Source organism: Dysidea avara, chromosome 1 (genome assembly GCF_963678975.1).
Source record: "Dysidea avara chromosome 1, odDysAvar1.4, whole genome shotgun sequence".
Lineage (NCBI taxonomy): Eukaryota > Metazoa > Porifera > Demospongiae > Dictyoceratida > Dysideidae > Dysidea > Dysidea avara.
In genome coordinates this window covers 38,866,476-38,882,489 of record NC_089272.1, presented here as the reverse complement: position 1 = coordinate 38,882,489, position 16,014 = coordinate 38,866,476, and the positions used below count along the sequence as shown (strand labels likewise).

Here is a 16,014-nt window from a genome sequence, read left to right as displayed (position 1 = left end):
CAACAATCCCTAACACAATCTCAGGAATATTATCAATAATTATTGGTGATTAAAAGAATCTTTAATACTCAAAATCCAGGAGTGACAATTATAATTTAATTGTTTGCATACCCTGACAATGCAATTGTCAATTATTATGCTTGCTTCTCTACATTATGTACACCCCATACAACAGTTGCTTCTGAAATTGCCACTTTAGTTGTCTATCTATGTATACTGGATCCAGAAACAATTTAGATAAGAGATATAATAATAATATACAGTTTAGAATTGCTACAGTTTAACATGTGTAAAATTGTATTTTGCTATGTCCTTATGATAATTATTAAAGTACTGCATATTTTCGAAACATTATTCGAGCTCCCTGTGTTAGTATGCCTTGACCTGGTTGCACTATTTTTGGAGTTTGAAAATTATTATAAATGTAATTATTAGTTAATTAATCTATCCATTAAGTACATTCAAGTATTTTATATGTAGCAGTACTAAGGTACAAAGATTAGCAGCTGTGCTACACTATCAGCGTTGGAATTTCAGAAACATATATTCGGAAACTCAGATTGGTGATATGTTTATACCAGTGAGTTTAAAATTAAGATGGCATCAGCATTGCTTAGTTGAATTACTGCTAAGCCACAACTCAACTGTTTAAACACTATTGCACGATAGGAGAACTGCCAAGCAATTCATCATCATACAAGTTACTCCACTGAATCCACTCCAAATCATGAACTCTCAGCTGGAAAAAACATGTACAATTGTACAGTAGCTGTATCATTGTAATTACAATAGTACTATATAGTTTATAATTTGAGTGAAATGATCTAAGTGCTTATTTACAGTACATTCAGCAACCAGAGAAGTACGTTAGCATACAATGGAGGAAAACGGGTGGGCATGTGTTGGTATGTAAAATTTACACTGCACTTAGCAGCCACCTCTTCAATAAGACCACCTTGTACATACACAGTTCACCTCTGATAGATCCCAAACCCTACATATTAATTTTTATGACCTGATGGTGATAAGCTTACAATACTTGAGGAATTTTTAAACTGAAGCTTTTCCCTGAGCAAATTATAATGACTTCATTCACTGTATAATCAATCATAGACAAATTAATGCCACTACTATAGATTAAATGTTACCGGCATAATTAACAATAATGCCAAAATATTCTTGCAATTAACTTTATCGATTCATTAGTATAATATGTGTACAATTGAATAGGTATGAATACACAAGAACCATCACCAATTTGCATGGGAAATTATATACTGGAAAAATGCATGCAACTACAGTAAACCAAAAAATACATGCCTGTGCTGTTATATATAAAGATGAATCAATGTGTTATCTGAAAACGTAAGTTTAACTTGCTCTTTTCCTTGTTCATTGACATCATTATCACACAAAGCCAACAAACGCATTACTGTGTTCTCACACTTAACACTTTGTGTAATTCTTACCACTCCATCTGTTTGTAACTTGTTTCCACCAAGTAATAGAACTTGTAGTCTAGGATTTTGTGCTAATACTAAACGCAGTTCATCAATTGCTTCATCAGTAATGTTATTATTATTAAGTGTTAACACCTGTAGTTTGGATTTGTGTTTTAATGATTCAAAGATCTTTATTGCTCCTTCAGTTTCCAACATGTTGTCACTTAGATAGAGTTCTTGAAGGGTGTAAAAATTAGATAGGATGACTGCCAATTCATCTGCAACCTGTTTAGAAAATTTGTTATGATACAAGTCAAGTTTTCTTAATCGGTATAGATTCTTAAGAGAATGGACAATTTTACATATTCCTCCATATTTCAATTTGTTATTGCCAAGTGACAAATCCTCCAAACAGTAATTACTAGAAATTACAAAAGTAATTGCTTCTGCTGCATCATCAGTAATTCCATTGCTACTCAGACTTAAGACTCTCAGTTTAGTAATACATTTCAATGCATCGCAGATAGTCCTGACTCCCATGTCTACTAAGTCATTACCATCTAAGCACAGGTATTGTAACATACGGTTACACTGAATAACTGCTGCTACACTGTCAGCTGATTGACAGCCTATATTGTTATAACTCAGATCAAGTACTTTCAGGGTTGACACATTCACTAGTGAGTTTAAAATAAAGATGGCACCAGCAGTGCTTAGTTGATTACCTCCAAGCCACAACTGCTCCAGAAAACTGTTGCATCCTATTAGAGCAGCCAGTTCAAATGCAGCAACTTCATCAATATTACTCTGTTCCAAATCAAGAACTTTTAGCTTTGAAATAACTGGAAGTAAATAAATAATCGTAGCAGCATCAACCTGTGACAACTTCATCTTAGCCTTTTTGTAACTTGAGAGGAAATCACATTTGCTTGTAAAGTATGAATCATAAAGTTCACCAACAACTACTGCGTCAGTATAACTAAATAGCAGATAATCCACATCATAGTTTGCTTTAATACTGCTAGATATTTTGTGCCTTTGAAGTTCACAGTTTAAAATCTCTACTACTCTACATTCTGCAACTGAAGTTATATCTAACATGTTAGGATGGGAACATAGTTTTTCTAAATACAATAATAAGTTATAAAGATACTTTTCATCAATATTCACAGTTAGACCTCCAACAAAAAGGGCTTCAAGAGTATTAATGGTACCAGTCGCTTGCACTAGATTAGTAATTGTGGATGGATCAACAAAATTCCATTGTACATTTAGTGCAATTAAATTTTTAGCACTTCTTTTGCAGGCATGCATTATTTCAACCAACCTGCTTGAAAGTCTATTGCCGCACAACCATAGATTCTTAAGAAGAGGGTTATTATTAATAGCCAGTACTAAATCAGTTACCACATCATCAGACATGTCCATATAACCAAGGAATAAAACAGTAATTGATGATACAACTTGAAGAGCTCTTAATATTTTGACAGTTTTGTTCTTAAGTTTACAGCCACTAAGAGTCAATGTGCTTAATTTGTTGTTGCTCATCACCACTGATGCTAGATCTTCTGCAGCAGCTTCAGTAACCCTGTTACTACTGATGTTTAAAACTTTCAGTGTAGATAAACGTTTTAAAGATCGGAAAGTTGATACTGCTCCACTTGTTTCTATTTGATTAGCTCTTAAACAAAGAGACTTTAAAGAAAAATTATTCATAACAGCAGCCGCTAAATCACTACCAACTTCATTCATAAAACAATTGTTTAAACATAACAAAGAAAGGGTGTTCATGTTACTCAAGGCCTGTAAGATGAACTTTCCGGACAGTTTTAAACAGTTAAAAGACAGATCTATTTCAACTAAATGCATGTTGGCAATAAAGGTGGCTAATTCCACAATCACCATATCCGGTATACTGTTATTGTCCAGGTTCAATATCTTTAAAGTAGATACACTTTGGAGCGACTTAACAATTGCCAGTGCACCTGCTCGAAGATCATTATCACTAAGATAAAGCTTCTCCAATGTACTATTACTGTGAATGACTGACACTATGGCATCTGCTGCTTCTTTTGTGATTTGATTACCTGTAAGACTAAGTTGTTTTATTGTTGTTAACACACTCAGTGATTGAGCAATTGTTATTACTTTATCAGTCCCCAAGTTATTGTTTTTTAACCATAGTTGTTGTAGTGAAGTCATATTGGGTATAGCAACTGCTAATTTATCAGCCATTTCTCCTGTCATATTAGTACCATTCAAATCTATTGTTTTCAAATTAGTCAAGAGGCACAAAGCTTCAACAAGTGTAGTTCCGGTTAAATGTAAATCATTACCCTCAAAGAACAGAGTATGTAAATCTCTACTACAGTTATGCTGCATAAAACTTGCTATTCCATCGCATACTTCTCCTGGTATATGATTAGCCTCAATGTCTAATGCTCTGAGCTTTGGTACTACTTCTAATGCTTTTAAAACTTTTAGTATTCCAGCTCTCAATTTGTTTTTGCCAAGCCATAGTTCTTCAATTCCAGTATTATTGGATATTAGCAATGATATAGCATTTGCAGCATTCTCTGTTATCTGATTATCTCGAATATTAAGCACTTTCAAGGTTGTCAGGTTACTTAATGATTTTGTAACTTTTATCATACCTGTTGTTGTTAGTTTGTTGTTTCTTAATCTTAATTGCTTTAGGGAAGAATTACATGCAATAACAGATGCTAATTCTTGAGCCACTTCTACAGGCAAGTGATTATCATTGAGATCCAGTATTTGCAGTGTTGATATATTTTTTAAAGCTCTTGCTATCTTGATTCCTCCAGCACGAAGTTTGTTATTCCCAAGGTATAGTTGTTCTAATCCATGATTACTTGATATTGCCAGAGCAATGGCATCAGCAGCTTCTTCAGTGAGGGAAGTGTTGTCAAGATTAAGTAGTTTTAATGTGTTTATGCTATGCAGTGATCTTGCAAGTGTTAGGATTCCATTTGTACACAAGTAGTTATAATCTAAAATTAATTCTTCCAAACAATGCTGATTAGCAATAGCAACTGCAAACTCTGAAACAGCACTTTCCGAAATGTTACTATCTCGAAAGTTCAGTTCTTTAATCGATACACAATTTAAGGCTTTTAAAATTTTTGTTACACCTGCTCGAAGATTGTTTTCACAAACATATATGGTTTTCAAATTAACATTACTTGAGATTGCTAATGCTATAGCATCACTTGCTTCCTCCGTACAATAATTATTAAAAATACTGAATGTCTGTAATTCTGATAAATTGCCGAGTGCTTGTGAAATTGCTATAATTCCTGTGGTCTTCAAATTATTATTAGCCAATGCAACAACTTGTAATGACTTATTGTTTAAAAAAGCAGCAGCTAAATCTTCACCAGCACACTCTGGTATTCGGTTATCATTAAGATTTATCTTCTTAAGACTTGAAATTTGTTTTAAAGCATTTGCTATTACTTTGATGCCTCTTTCAAGAAGGTTGTCATGGAGATACAATGTTTCTAGCTGACTATTGGCAAGTATAACAGATGCTATGGCATCTGCACCTCCTGAACTTATTTTATTGTTACCCAAATAAATAGATTTCAGTGATGATATATTAGCTAGTGACTGAGCAATTGTGATCGTTCCATTAGTACACAGCTTATTGTTAGACAAATTTAAGACTTCTAACAAACAATTGCTTCTAATAGCACCTGCTAAAGCATCAGCTGCTTCCTCTGGTATTTGATTGTTACTAAGGCCTAACGATTCAAGTAGAATGTTATTAGCATGCAGTGCGTTTGCTATTTTATCAACTCCTTTCTTGAGCAGATTGTTGTTGAGATTTAATTCTGTTAATTGCTTATTACTAGATATGGCAACTGCTATGGAATCAGCAGCTTCTTCTGTAATTTGATTGTTATCCATTGAAAGTATTTGTAATTTAGATAATTGACTTATGGCATTGGCTATTCTTATTATACCTCTTCTCAGATCATTACCCCCAATACGTAACACTTTTAGTGACTTGTTACTTTCAATAGCAAGTGATAATTCATCAGCTACTTTCTCTGTCATGTTATTATTTCTGAAATTCAGTTCTACTAGTGTTGTAATCTGACACAAAGCTGAGGCTACAACAACTCCTTGATGTTGTAAATTGTTATCCGCCAAGCGAAGTCTCTCCAACTTACAGTTGACATAAATAGCAATAGCCAAATCATCAGCTACACTTCCTGGAATTTGGTTATCTGAAAGACTCAATGTAGTAACAGTTGAAATATTTTTTAAAGCTGTTGCAATTATTCCAGCTTCTTTCTGTAGATTGCAATTAACAATATCTACTAATAATAGTTTTGCATTACTCGTAATTAGTTTCGATAGTGCAATAGCTGTAGTCTCATCAATGTTTGTATTGTGAAAAAACAGAATTTGTAAGGAATTGATACAGCTAAAACTGTTAATTATTGTCTTGTGTCCAAAATTATTAAACGTGCATCCAATAAATGCTGCTATTGTCATATGGCTTTTACCGATATACAGTGACATTTTCTCAGCCGTTTCTTCATCTATGGCACATTGTCTCATTGTTATGCAATCTATTGAGCCAATCATATCAAATCCATCAATGATTTGCTGTTTAGTAGCCCTGTATGCAACCATCGATACAACATTAATCATCACTACTGATAGATGAGTATCATTACTCAACTGTGATGCTAGTTTAGCATATGCACCCTCTTGTTTACTTTTGTCAATCACAAATACCTCTAGAGATTGAACAGAGCTGTTTCTAGCACAACATATTGACACATACACTTTATTCAACTCCACTTTAACTGCAATAAGTTTACTCAGCAAAATTATTTTTTCAAGTGAGTTTGACAAGGACTCTTTTTTGTATAATTCAACTTCACTATTTTTGTAACACAACAGTTTAGTGTGGGTCAAAGTAGAGTCATCAGTACAAATATTTACTAATTGAGTAAATGCCTGAAATGGATCAAGATTAGCAAGTTTTGGAATTACCTTAAGTTTTAATTCCTCACATGGTGCACCATGGATCAAATATTCAAAAAACTCAAACATCTCATTTTTATTTGAACGTTTTACAAACATAAGCCTGGTGTCTGCATATTTCCTACCAAAAAATGTTTTCTTCAATAAATTAAACTGAACGCTTGGAGTTAAGGAAATAATATAATAAGTTGCTAAGAACTCCTGAATAGCTACATGAAGAAATTTGAGAGAAGGGAAATTTTCACTCCTTTTCATGCTGAAATATAGTTCAGATTTCAGTAGAGCAAGTTCTTGAAACTTTTTGTTGCCTGAAGCTACATTAGGGCAAAGTGTTTCTACTTCTTCTTGAGTAAAAATAATTTTATTATCATCTTTCAAAGTGAAAGCTAACTTTGATAATTCTATGACACATTGCTGGTAACATTCTGGCAAGTGCTGCAAACGTAGAACTTTAAAGTCAGAATTGCCTGTGTTTTCGAGCTTTTCTAAATACTGGGATATTGTAAGAACAACAAAACGTTCATACAACTCAGATTGATCAGCAGGTAACTCATCAACGTTCTTGAAGGTATACACTAGAATGGACATTATCATAGGAACACTACAAATACTGTTCATTGCACTGTTTTCATCTAAAAATAATGACAGCTTTTTTATTTTATTAGGAGAACCTTGTAGCTCCTTCTGGATGTAAGCTTTCTTGCTTTTATCAATAAATCCCAACAAATCTACCTTAACATCTACAACATGTTGTAGTTTATCAGTTGCAATAGGCCCACACGTGATAACCAATTTACTTTGTGCAAAACAAGATACCTTCCGATTTAACATATGGGTAAGGAATAGATCACCAGAGACATCAAAGTGTTCATCATACCCTACCAATAACATGGTAACATCTTTATTATCTCTTTCAGTGAGAACATCAGCACACTGTTTAGAGAACTCTTCAGCAGCCTTATCAAAATTATAAAAGTAATGGATAAAACTTTGTAAATCACTGATTTTTTGTGCTTCAGGATCTCGCAAGTACATATAAAACACCAAACAATTGTTATCAAGAAATTGACCCTTTGCCCATTGATAAGCCATTTCTTTACAAAGTGTTGTTTTCCCCATTCCTGGGGCACCACTGACAATTATTACCTCTGGTGTGACTGTTGTACCATCACGTTTCTCAAATGGTTTAAATGCATCAGCAATATTATGTGATCTTATTGAACTGTCAGATTCAGTTTCTACACTACCAGATGATGGTAACTGATAGGTACATTCTGCAAGACCTTCTCTCATCAAGGCAGCTACATTAGAAATTAATTTTTCACCATGTCCTTCCAAATGATGTATCAATAATGCATTATCAAAATGTTTTGGGTGTAAGAGCTGCCATATTCCTTCTTGGGAATAGTACCTACCCTTTATGTAGTTTGTTTTGACATAATCAGATAATTGTGAGATTACCTGATGAGCTGTAAAGGAAACAGTTATGTAGTTTAATGTACTGTAAAGTAGACACATCACATGTACTAATTGTTTAAGTAAATAATGACAGCATGTACAGTATAAACTAAACAACTGTAGTAGCTACATTTGTGTTTAGAATGCAGATAGGGTGCAGTTTGAGAGCAAGTTGGTGCATATGCGAAAATACTTATACATATCAAACAGTACAGTAGTACTGGTAAAGTACGGATTATTGCCCCTATAATGACGTGTGCCACTTAAAATTCAGCCTTTAAAAATCATCCTTGAAACATCTTACGAGATGAAAATCACCTTCATGGATCCATCCAACATCAAATACAGTACTAAAAGCCAGAAAACACTTACAGGTGGCCAGATATAAATTTAAAAAACAAAACAAAAAAACATGCCCATGCAAACTCAAATATTTGTCTGCATGCCTGGGTCACCACAGGTGCAAGGCTGGAGGCTAAACGAAGCAGCGTACGGCCACCATTTAAAGCCACAATAACAAACTCACCAGTGGCATGTATCTTTTGGGGTTCCAATGAGTGTGTGCCCTCTGCACCTTGTTCTTAAATCAGGTTGGTTGTTGCCTTCTTTATGCAATGAAACCATATCCAAGTGTTTATTTTCCATATTAACACTTCTTTGAACAGTTATTTAGATGCCATTTAAAGCGCTTACACTATTGTAAGATACTGGATACCTGGTAGATGCCTGTAACTTCACAATAGGCTTGAGACCACTCCCATTAATGATCTTGATTGATTAATAACATATAAGCACGAAGACCACACCTCTTAATAATGTATTTAACTCGAATGTGATGACCACACCCCTTATTGATTTAGTTGTACGTATGTATAATAATAGTGCAATGAAAATAAGGAATAGTGACCATGCCTCAGTCTTGGTAGGCTATACTTGAGATACTCTAATATAGCAGTCACCCTAACAAAACAGTCACACAAGTATGCTATAACAAAATACTGAACAAACTAGTATATTTAAAAACTACCATTTAAAATGTGACTGATTTTGGAAACTGTCAATCTACGCGCAATAGTACTTTGTTATAAAACATAAAGCAATGTGCAAAAATGCAAGTTCTAGAAAAATTTATTCAAGCTTTTATCGCCTCACTGGTCAGTGAATTTATACTCCAATGGATAAATCCTGGGCACCATTGTGTTTGCCTTTTCATAGGGAATACAAAAACCCTTGTTTTATCTCCATACTCAAGAGTTAGAGAAGTTTATTTACACAAGTACACAGAACTGAGAAAACAAATGATATCAAAACCAAAAAATCTGCTGTAAACACAGCGTATGTATGGCCTTCATAAAATAGATACTGCTAAAAGAATGTGATAACAAAGATGGTGGTTAAGAAATCACTGTGATGATGTTAGCATCAACAGTTAGCAATCATGATAATAAAAGTTTATGGTAATCCAAAATTACTATAGCCATTATATTGCTGTTTGAATGAATTAGACACCTGGCCAGTAGGTTACTCACGGTTGAAATTCTCATCACCCAATATGAATACACTCACGGAGCATGACTGCAGTTTCCCACACTTGCAGGTGAGTCACCCAAGTGAAACATATTAGTTGCAAAATGGACACTTGTGATTTTCCTGATATACGTATATGCACTCACACTTAAGCCTGTGGCCCTTGTGCTTATATATTAGGCAAATCACTATTGCCCTTTTTGCCACTATCACTTTAAAACAACAGACAAAAACATACACACACACACCATTAAAAGGACCACTTTGTTGTACAGCTACTGATGAAGGAACATCCTGTGTTATGGTAGGAGAATCAATTGCTGTAACAATGTCTTTCCATGTAGGACTAACATTCCTAGCTAGCCAAATCTTTAGCATTTCATTGCAACACCATTGCAGATTTGTTGGATTTGCAGTCTCTGTTTCATCAAGACAAGTTGTTGGTAATCCAAGTAAAGCTCCAATGACTTTCCAGTGAGCAGCATAGTCAGGTGTTATAACTCTAAACAAGTCTTTTAGCAGTGGTGTACTGTTCAGAACTGAGAAATAAACAAAATATTATTATGTATACACTACACAGAGAGTACACACACATTCAGTATATATTCAGTGTAAGTTAACCCGCTGAATGAAAACCTGACTAGTTAGCAATTTTCTTGAATTTCATTTTGTGGCTACTTTGTGGTTGACCTTGACACTTCCTATTAACTTTTTCCCTTTGCTACGAGAATTTTCAAAGACTGGGTGGCTATATGTATTTATGACGAACTGAAATAAGACGAATTTTGAAGGCATGCATATCCCAATGATAGCTTGGCAGATTCGACTCAAATTAGGAATGGGAGATTCCCTACCCTGAGGAAGTTTCCACAGCAGAAATGGTTAATTATAGTTCAAACACTATGGAGCTACAGATACATGAAAATGGCATTTTCTTGGTTCCGTAAAACAACCACTGCAAAAAAACTTGGATTTACACACCCAGTGGTATATTAAGCACACGTGTTGAATAGGTCAAATTTGTGACTATGCAAATCATGACCACATATGATGGAAATGGTATTTCAACACATTTCCTCCAGTAGCACATACATGTTTGCAACTTCATTACATATGTGCACAGTGCACAAATGTATAGCAAAAAAGATGACTATATGTACTTCACCTGTGATAGGGTAGCACATAAAAGAAAAATTCTTTTTTTTTTGCTATGAACTACGTATGTTGCCCACCCACCCGCACTGACTGTACTTGGCCACACAACACACTTGATAAACTGTATAGTAGGTTATTTTAATAATTTTTGTAGTACTCTAATAGAGCACACATTTTTTTCTTTTTCTGAATACTTCAATACAATACATATAGAATGTTCTAGAATTTCCACTGATTGATCTATGATCGAGTTATCATTCTAGTGTACTAAACCAGAACTTTCATTATAAGGTAGAAATTAAGTGAGGTGAGCAACTGATATCAGTGATATAGTGGTGGACATATAGGTGTGGAGGTCCCTGGTTCAAAACCTGGAGAAATTTTTTCCTATGTTTTTTGCATACATTTATTATTTCTCAGTGACTGTTTTATTAGAGTATCTCGATTGTAGTTTTTTCACATGTTTGGTTTTGTTTTATATCTCCTTAGTCAATACTCTCAGTATTTTCAAATCACAAAAGGTTTGCACTCGATAGTAACTTCATGTACAGACTGATTTTCAATTTATTCCATAAAGCGGATTATCTTGTAGGCATGACAACAAATTGATTTTGCAATTTTCAAAATCACGCGTAGTTCTGTTGTTCTTAGTTCAATCTGTACAAAAATTGGGTTGTTCTATTCATCACAAAAGGATGAAACTTTGGCTGTCCACTCCTATGTTACTATAGATAACAGAGAAGCAACAAAATGAAATCCAAGGAATGTGTCAGTTTTTTGCTTAACAGGTCACATATAGTAAATGACAAACACATGTAGGAGGTAACACTACTATTACCTTCATCAGTGATCCTGATATATTCTAGGGTAAGAAACTTGCTCATTTTATAAGCTCCCTGTTACAAACAATAAATTACATAAATACATACGCATATAGTATACTAAGTATAGTACAGTATCCGCAAACAACAATGAATAAATTATATATAGAGTTATTCATAATTTTCAGTTCCTCTATGCAAAAGGATATTGCAAACTTGTTGGTATTGGTAATGTGTATTATAGTCATACACTATAAAACAAAATTCTTTGTGATTGTGATATATTCATGACATGTTTTACAGCAATTATCCTACTTATGGAACTGCATGGTCTTTCACAACCTAAATTTGACTCCTTCATTAGACCAATGAACCACTTCAACTGAACTGATACATAGACATAGCAAGTGGGCCATGAAAATTGTTCATATCGATTGTTTCCATGAGTGCTGTAAGAAGTTGCTATGTACAGTAAGAAATAATAGAATTCAAACAAAAGAAGACATACGTAATGAAGAAGTGTCTGAGAATTCAGACACTTCATTATGGCTGTGTGTTTGTTGTAAACTCCAATGTAACTCCTAAATAATATATTGCAGTATATTACAACACGAGTGGTTGGGTTTTAATAGCACAGACAATGTCAACTTGTTAGTCTAGCTCATGGATACTCTGAATTAAGTCCATACTACTGCAATCAGAATGAATTGCCTTAGTAGCACCTGTGTAATACACAGGTACAGAGCTCCAGTGTTTGTTTCACTGGGTAGGTGTGTATATAAGACAGCCAAGTGCTTGCTTTCACGTACACACACAATGCACACATATAGAGTACAAGCACGTATGCATGCACTCACACACACACACACACGCACGCTCGCTTGCACGCACGCATGCACGCAAGAACACACAAACTCACACACACGTACCTTTCTCTGCTACCCTTTCTGGGTCACGCAGCCTCTGAATTTGAAGGGACAGGCAACACCAAAAGTAAACAGTCATGCCACCAGTGCACACTTGGTTTACTAGCAATGGTCATGGCACAGCCGCATGGAAACCAGAGGCCCCATTGAGCCCTGCAGCATGTGCCCTGGCATTACAAAAGTGTCCATCAAATTTTCCTATTGCAGATTTCAATATCCTCTGGGAGGCTTGCAAAACCTTTACAGGGGCACCAGGTTGGTGTGTTCCAAGTGATACCATCAGGTGGCATCCAGGGCTCACACGCACACGCACACACAAACACAGCTGCTGCTGCTGCTGCTGCTGCACTGCCTATCTAGGGATCTTCTTTGCCCCGGCCCCAATCCCCCATGAGACACATCACTCCATCTATGGTCAGGGGATGCTGAGTAACCCAATTACAGCCTTTTTATTTAGGCTAGGTGGACTCGATCATGGAGGGTGGATGGGCCATGGACAATAGCAGGGACCCGAACCTCTTCAGGTTTGTTCCATCGTAGCGAAGCAATACATATGAAGTGTATGCAGAGTGTAAACCCTGTCATTGGTTTTGCTGCAAGGCCAACTCTAGGGCACTCTAACCCCACCTGGTTTCCACCACATGGCCAAGGCCAGGGGTGCCACACCACCAAAGGGTGGTGTGTTACCAGACCCACCACGTGGACACATACACACACACAAACATGCATGTACACACACACACAACGCACCACAATACTATACAGACAATATGAATATAATCATAATTACATTATAGTGTTTACCAATATACCTCCTTGTTCATTTGCCAATTCGCACTGATGGTTTTCAAGATGCTAATAGGGCAAGGGCAACAACTCGTACAATCCTCGCCTAGGGCAACAACTCCTTGCCTAGGGCAATAACTCCTCGTACAATTCCCTCAAATTACTGAAGAATTATTCATGTACACAATGTTCCAGACCATTTTTTGTGTCTAGACTAATTAATTCAAGGTGAATTCCCATAGTCTTGATAACGGGTGAATCCCAAAATACATTACACATTGGGAAAAATTATGAACCAGGGTCAGAAACTGTGCTGGGCCCACATATCTGCTGCAGCTACAGCCATGAAAATAAGGTGGAGTATCCCTTAGAGATATATGAGTAATTAGCAGACCGTTTTTTGTGGGTATCACTACATAATGTTGTGGACGCTTTGAAAATACACAAAAATCACTGTGTTTTTACAACATTTGAAGAATTTAAATGTTTTTGGGGGCGTGTCCCTTTCAATATTAATGTATAATTATTAACTAAATAAATTCAATATGGCTTTCATAATCAATCCCAGAAAGTCTAATTTTCTAAATTTCCATGACCCCCAGCTTGGTTTGCATGCTAAAACCGTCAATAAGCTTATCAGTTAGTAGTCTCGCATGCTAGACGGTTTGTGTGGGGGTGGCAAATAAACTGTCTGGTCACTGTTGCACACTTTCATGAACTCACTGGAATGCTATTAGATTACATCATGGTATTGTTTTGCGCCAAGGATGATGTAACAATCGTTCCAACCACCTCTGAGAGCAAACTTAGACGAAAATCATACTGGTAATGTCCTGGTGACTATTTGAAACACTGCTGAATGTCTTCTTCAACAATTCTACCATTTCACAAATCCGTAGTGAACCATAATTCCTATACCAGTGCTTTTAAGAGCTCTGTACTAGGGAAACAGATCCTAAGCCCATGGCATTGTTAAACTTTCGAAAAAGCAATCTTTATTCTAGATTCAGTTCTTTATTCCACTAAGAATTTCAATAAATTTGTGTTTGTTTCGACACAGAGTCCGCAAAGCAATCTGATTGGCTCTGCCAACATTTCGGCAGTGGTCATGGAATGTGTGCAACAGTGACCAGATGGTTTATTTGCCGCCCCCACACAAACCGTCTAGCACGCGAGACTAATCAGTAAGTAACTAATTTGTTTTTAACTGTAGTCTAGCAGCAAGTTAGCTAAGCTTGCTCTTGTAATGTCCTTTCGCCTGTTTCTTTATTAAAAATGGGGGCCCCACATTCTAAATTTGTCCTGGGCCCCCTAAATCCTCTCGGCAGCCTTGCACCAGAACAGTAACTCACAGCGTGCTGGCCGTGCGATGTATTCACTATTTGGACCCAGGGAGAACAAAGGGTGCTCTTTTAAACCGGAAGTTTGTGCATTGTTGTGGTAAGAAAGTTTACTATGGCACTCCACGTCTCTTAGGAAGTAAATTATAAAAGTTATTTTGCCTAAACACTACAGAAAAAGACCTGAATATAAAGTGCGTTTTGAAATGCGTACTTACGAAATTACGCTATTAAATCATGTATTAAATTACACATAACTGTGATAACACGGAACAATAATAGTACCTCAATTATCTACTCGTGGTCAACCAGTGGCAGTCTATCAATCGCAGCCAAGAAACACAATCGAACGAAGGAATGGAGTAAATAACCAACACACCCTTAATGTCACGTGTGCACTGTAAATATAATTTGAGGCGCTTTTACACTATGAACTGAAATCTATGCTAAACAGATTTGTATATGCATCTGATTTTCAAATACAACTAATTAGTCTAACTGAAATTTGGCTCTCATAAAGTCACCAACCTAGAGATGTTTACCTGCACTTCCGAAAGGAATAAAGTATAGAGGTTCACATGGAGAAGGTGTTGTGTAGCCATTAGCAATAATTATACTCAAGAGATAGATCAGCAATCCTGATAGCTGGGTCATGTCTGTCTCACTTTGTGAAACAGCAATCACCTGTTGTATGGTATATGTACCTCTCACTTCCTCTACAGAACACCATAGGGAACCAACATCATGCCTTCAGTCTAAATTTTGCAATGCATAATGGAACAAGTATTACTTCTAAAAATAATGGAGAATCACTAATAATTAATCTGTTTTATAGCAAATTTCAGTCATGTGATCAGCAGTGTTTAATTAATTTGTTGATAGACTTTGCAAGTGTAGCTATAATGATGAACACTGTGACAGGTTCCCGACTTGAAGCCACAGGAATTCATTTCTAAGGTGCGCTATCAGCCTATCACACCTCAAGCTAATTCTGTAAGTTTCAGGAAAATCTCCATAAATGTCTACACAAGGTGAAAATAGTTGTCAAGTCCACAGAAAAAAGTTTTTGAATTTTAAACTTTGAAACTATGGTCAAAATTTGATGGGGGTATAAGATTGATTTTGGTAGACCGGTTTACATATGTGTTGTATTAGTGAATTGATTATGGTGCACAGAGTACGTGCAGAGAGTGAACCAACAACCTATTATAATATAATATACTTGAAAATTGAACTCTAAATGCTAAGGCAATTATAAAACAGTTAAGCAGGTTTAAAGGCTATATATGGCAGCAATGCCATATATTTGCCAGTCCATAGCCTTGGCACTGGAAAAACATTTTTTTTTGAAATTTACAAAAATGTACCCATTGTATATGTACTATATTTGCTTTTATGTTAACTACAGAAGCTCTAACACCACCACACCCATAATACTCTTCATTGTTTATAATCAGTAGGCAATACTTATAAGTTATTATAACAGGAGGTTGGTACAATCCCACTTGCAACTTTAGTACACAAATATTCCGTCCTG

At 35.7% G+C, this 16,014-nt stretch overlaps 1 protein-coding gene across 2 annotated transcripts in view; it reads right to left on the bottom strand.

Annotated features, from left to right (window-relative positions):
* Positions 1–1,179: 1,179 nt before the first annotated feature.
* The window catches only part of LOC136264094 (protein NLRC5-like), a 59,373-nt gene continuing 44,538 nt past the window's right edge, over positions 1,180–16,014 (bottom strand). The window contains exons 1-4 of one of the 2 annotated variants that reach the window (XM_066058782.1): positions 14,763–14,871; positions 11,443–11,500; positions 9,698–9,988; positions 1,180–7,933 (exon numbers count right to left, since the gene is read on the bottom strand). In XM_066058782.1, the coding sequence (XP_065914854.1) occupies positions 1,329–7,933; positions 9,698–9,988; positions 11,443–11,488 (6,942 nt within the window). In that variant the 5' untranslated portion in view covers positions 11,489–11,500; positions 14,763–14,871 and the 3' untranslated portion in view covers positions 1,180–1,328. Of the gene's footprint in view, positions 7,934–9,697; positions 9,989–11,442; positions 11,501–14,762; positions 14,872–16,014 lie in introns of those variants that run through there. The other variant, XM_066058788.1, reaches the window with a different exon arrangement.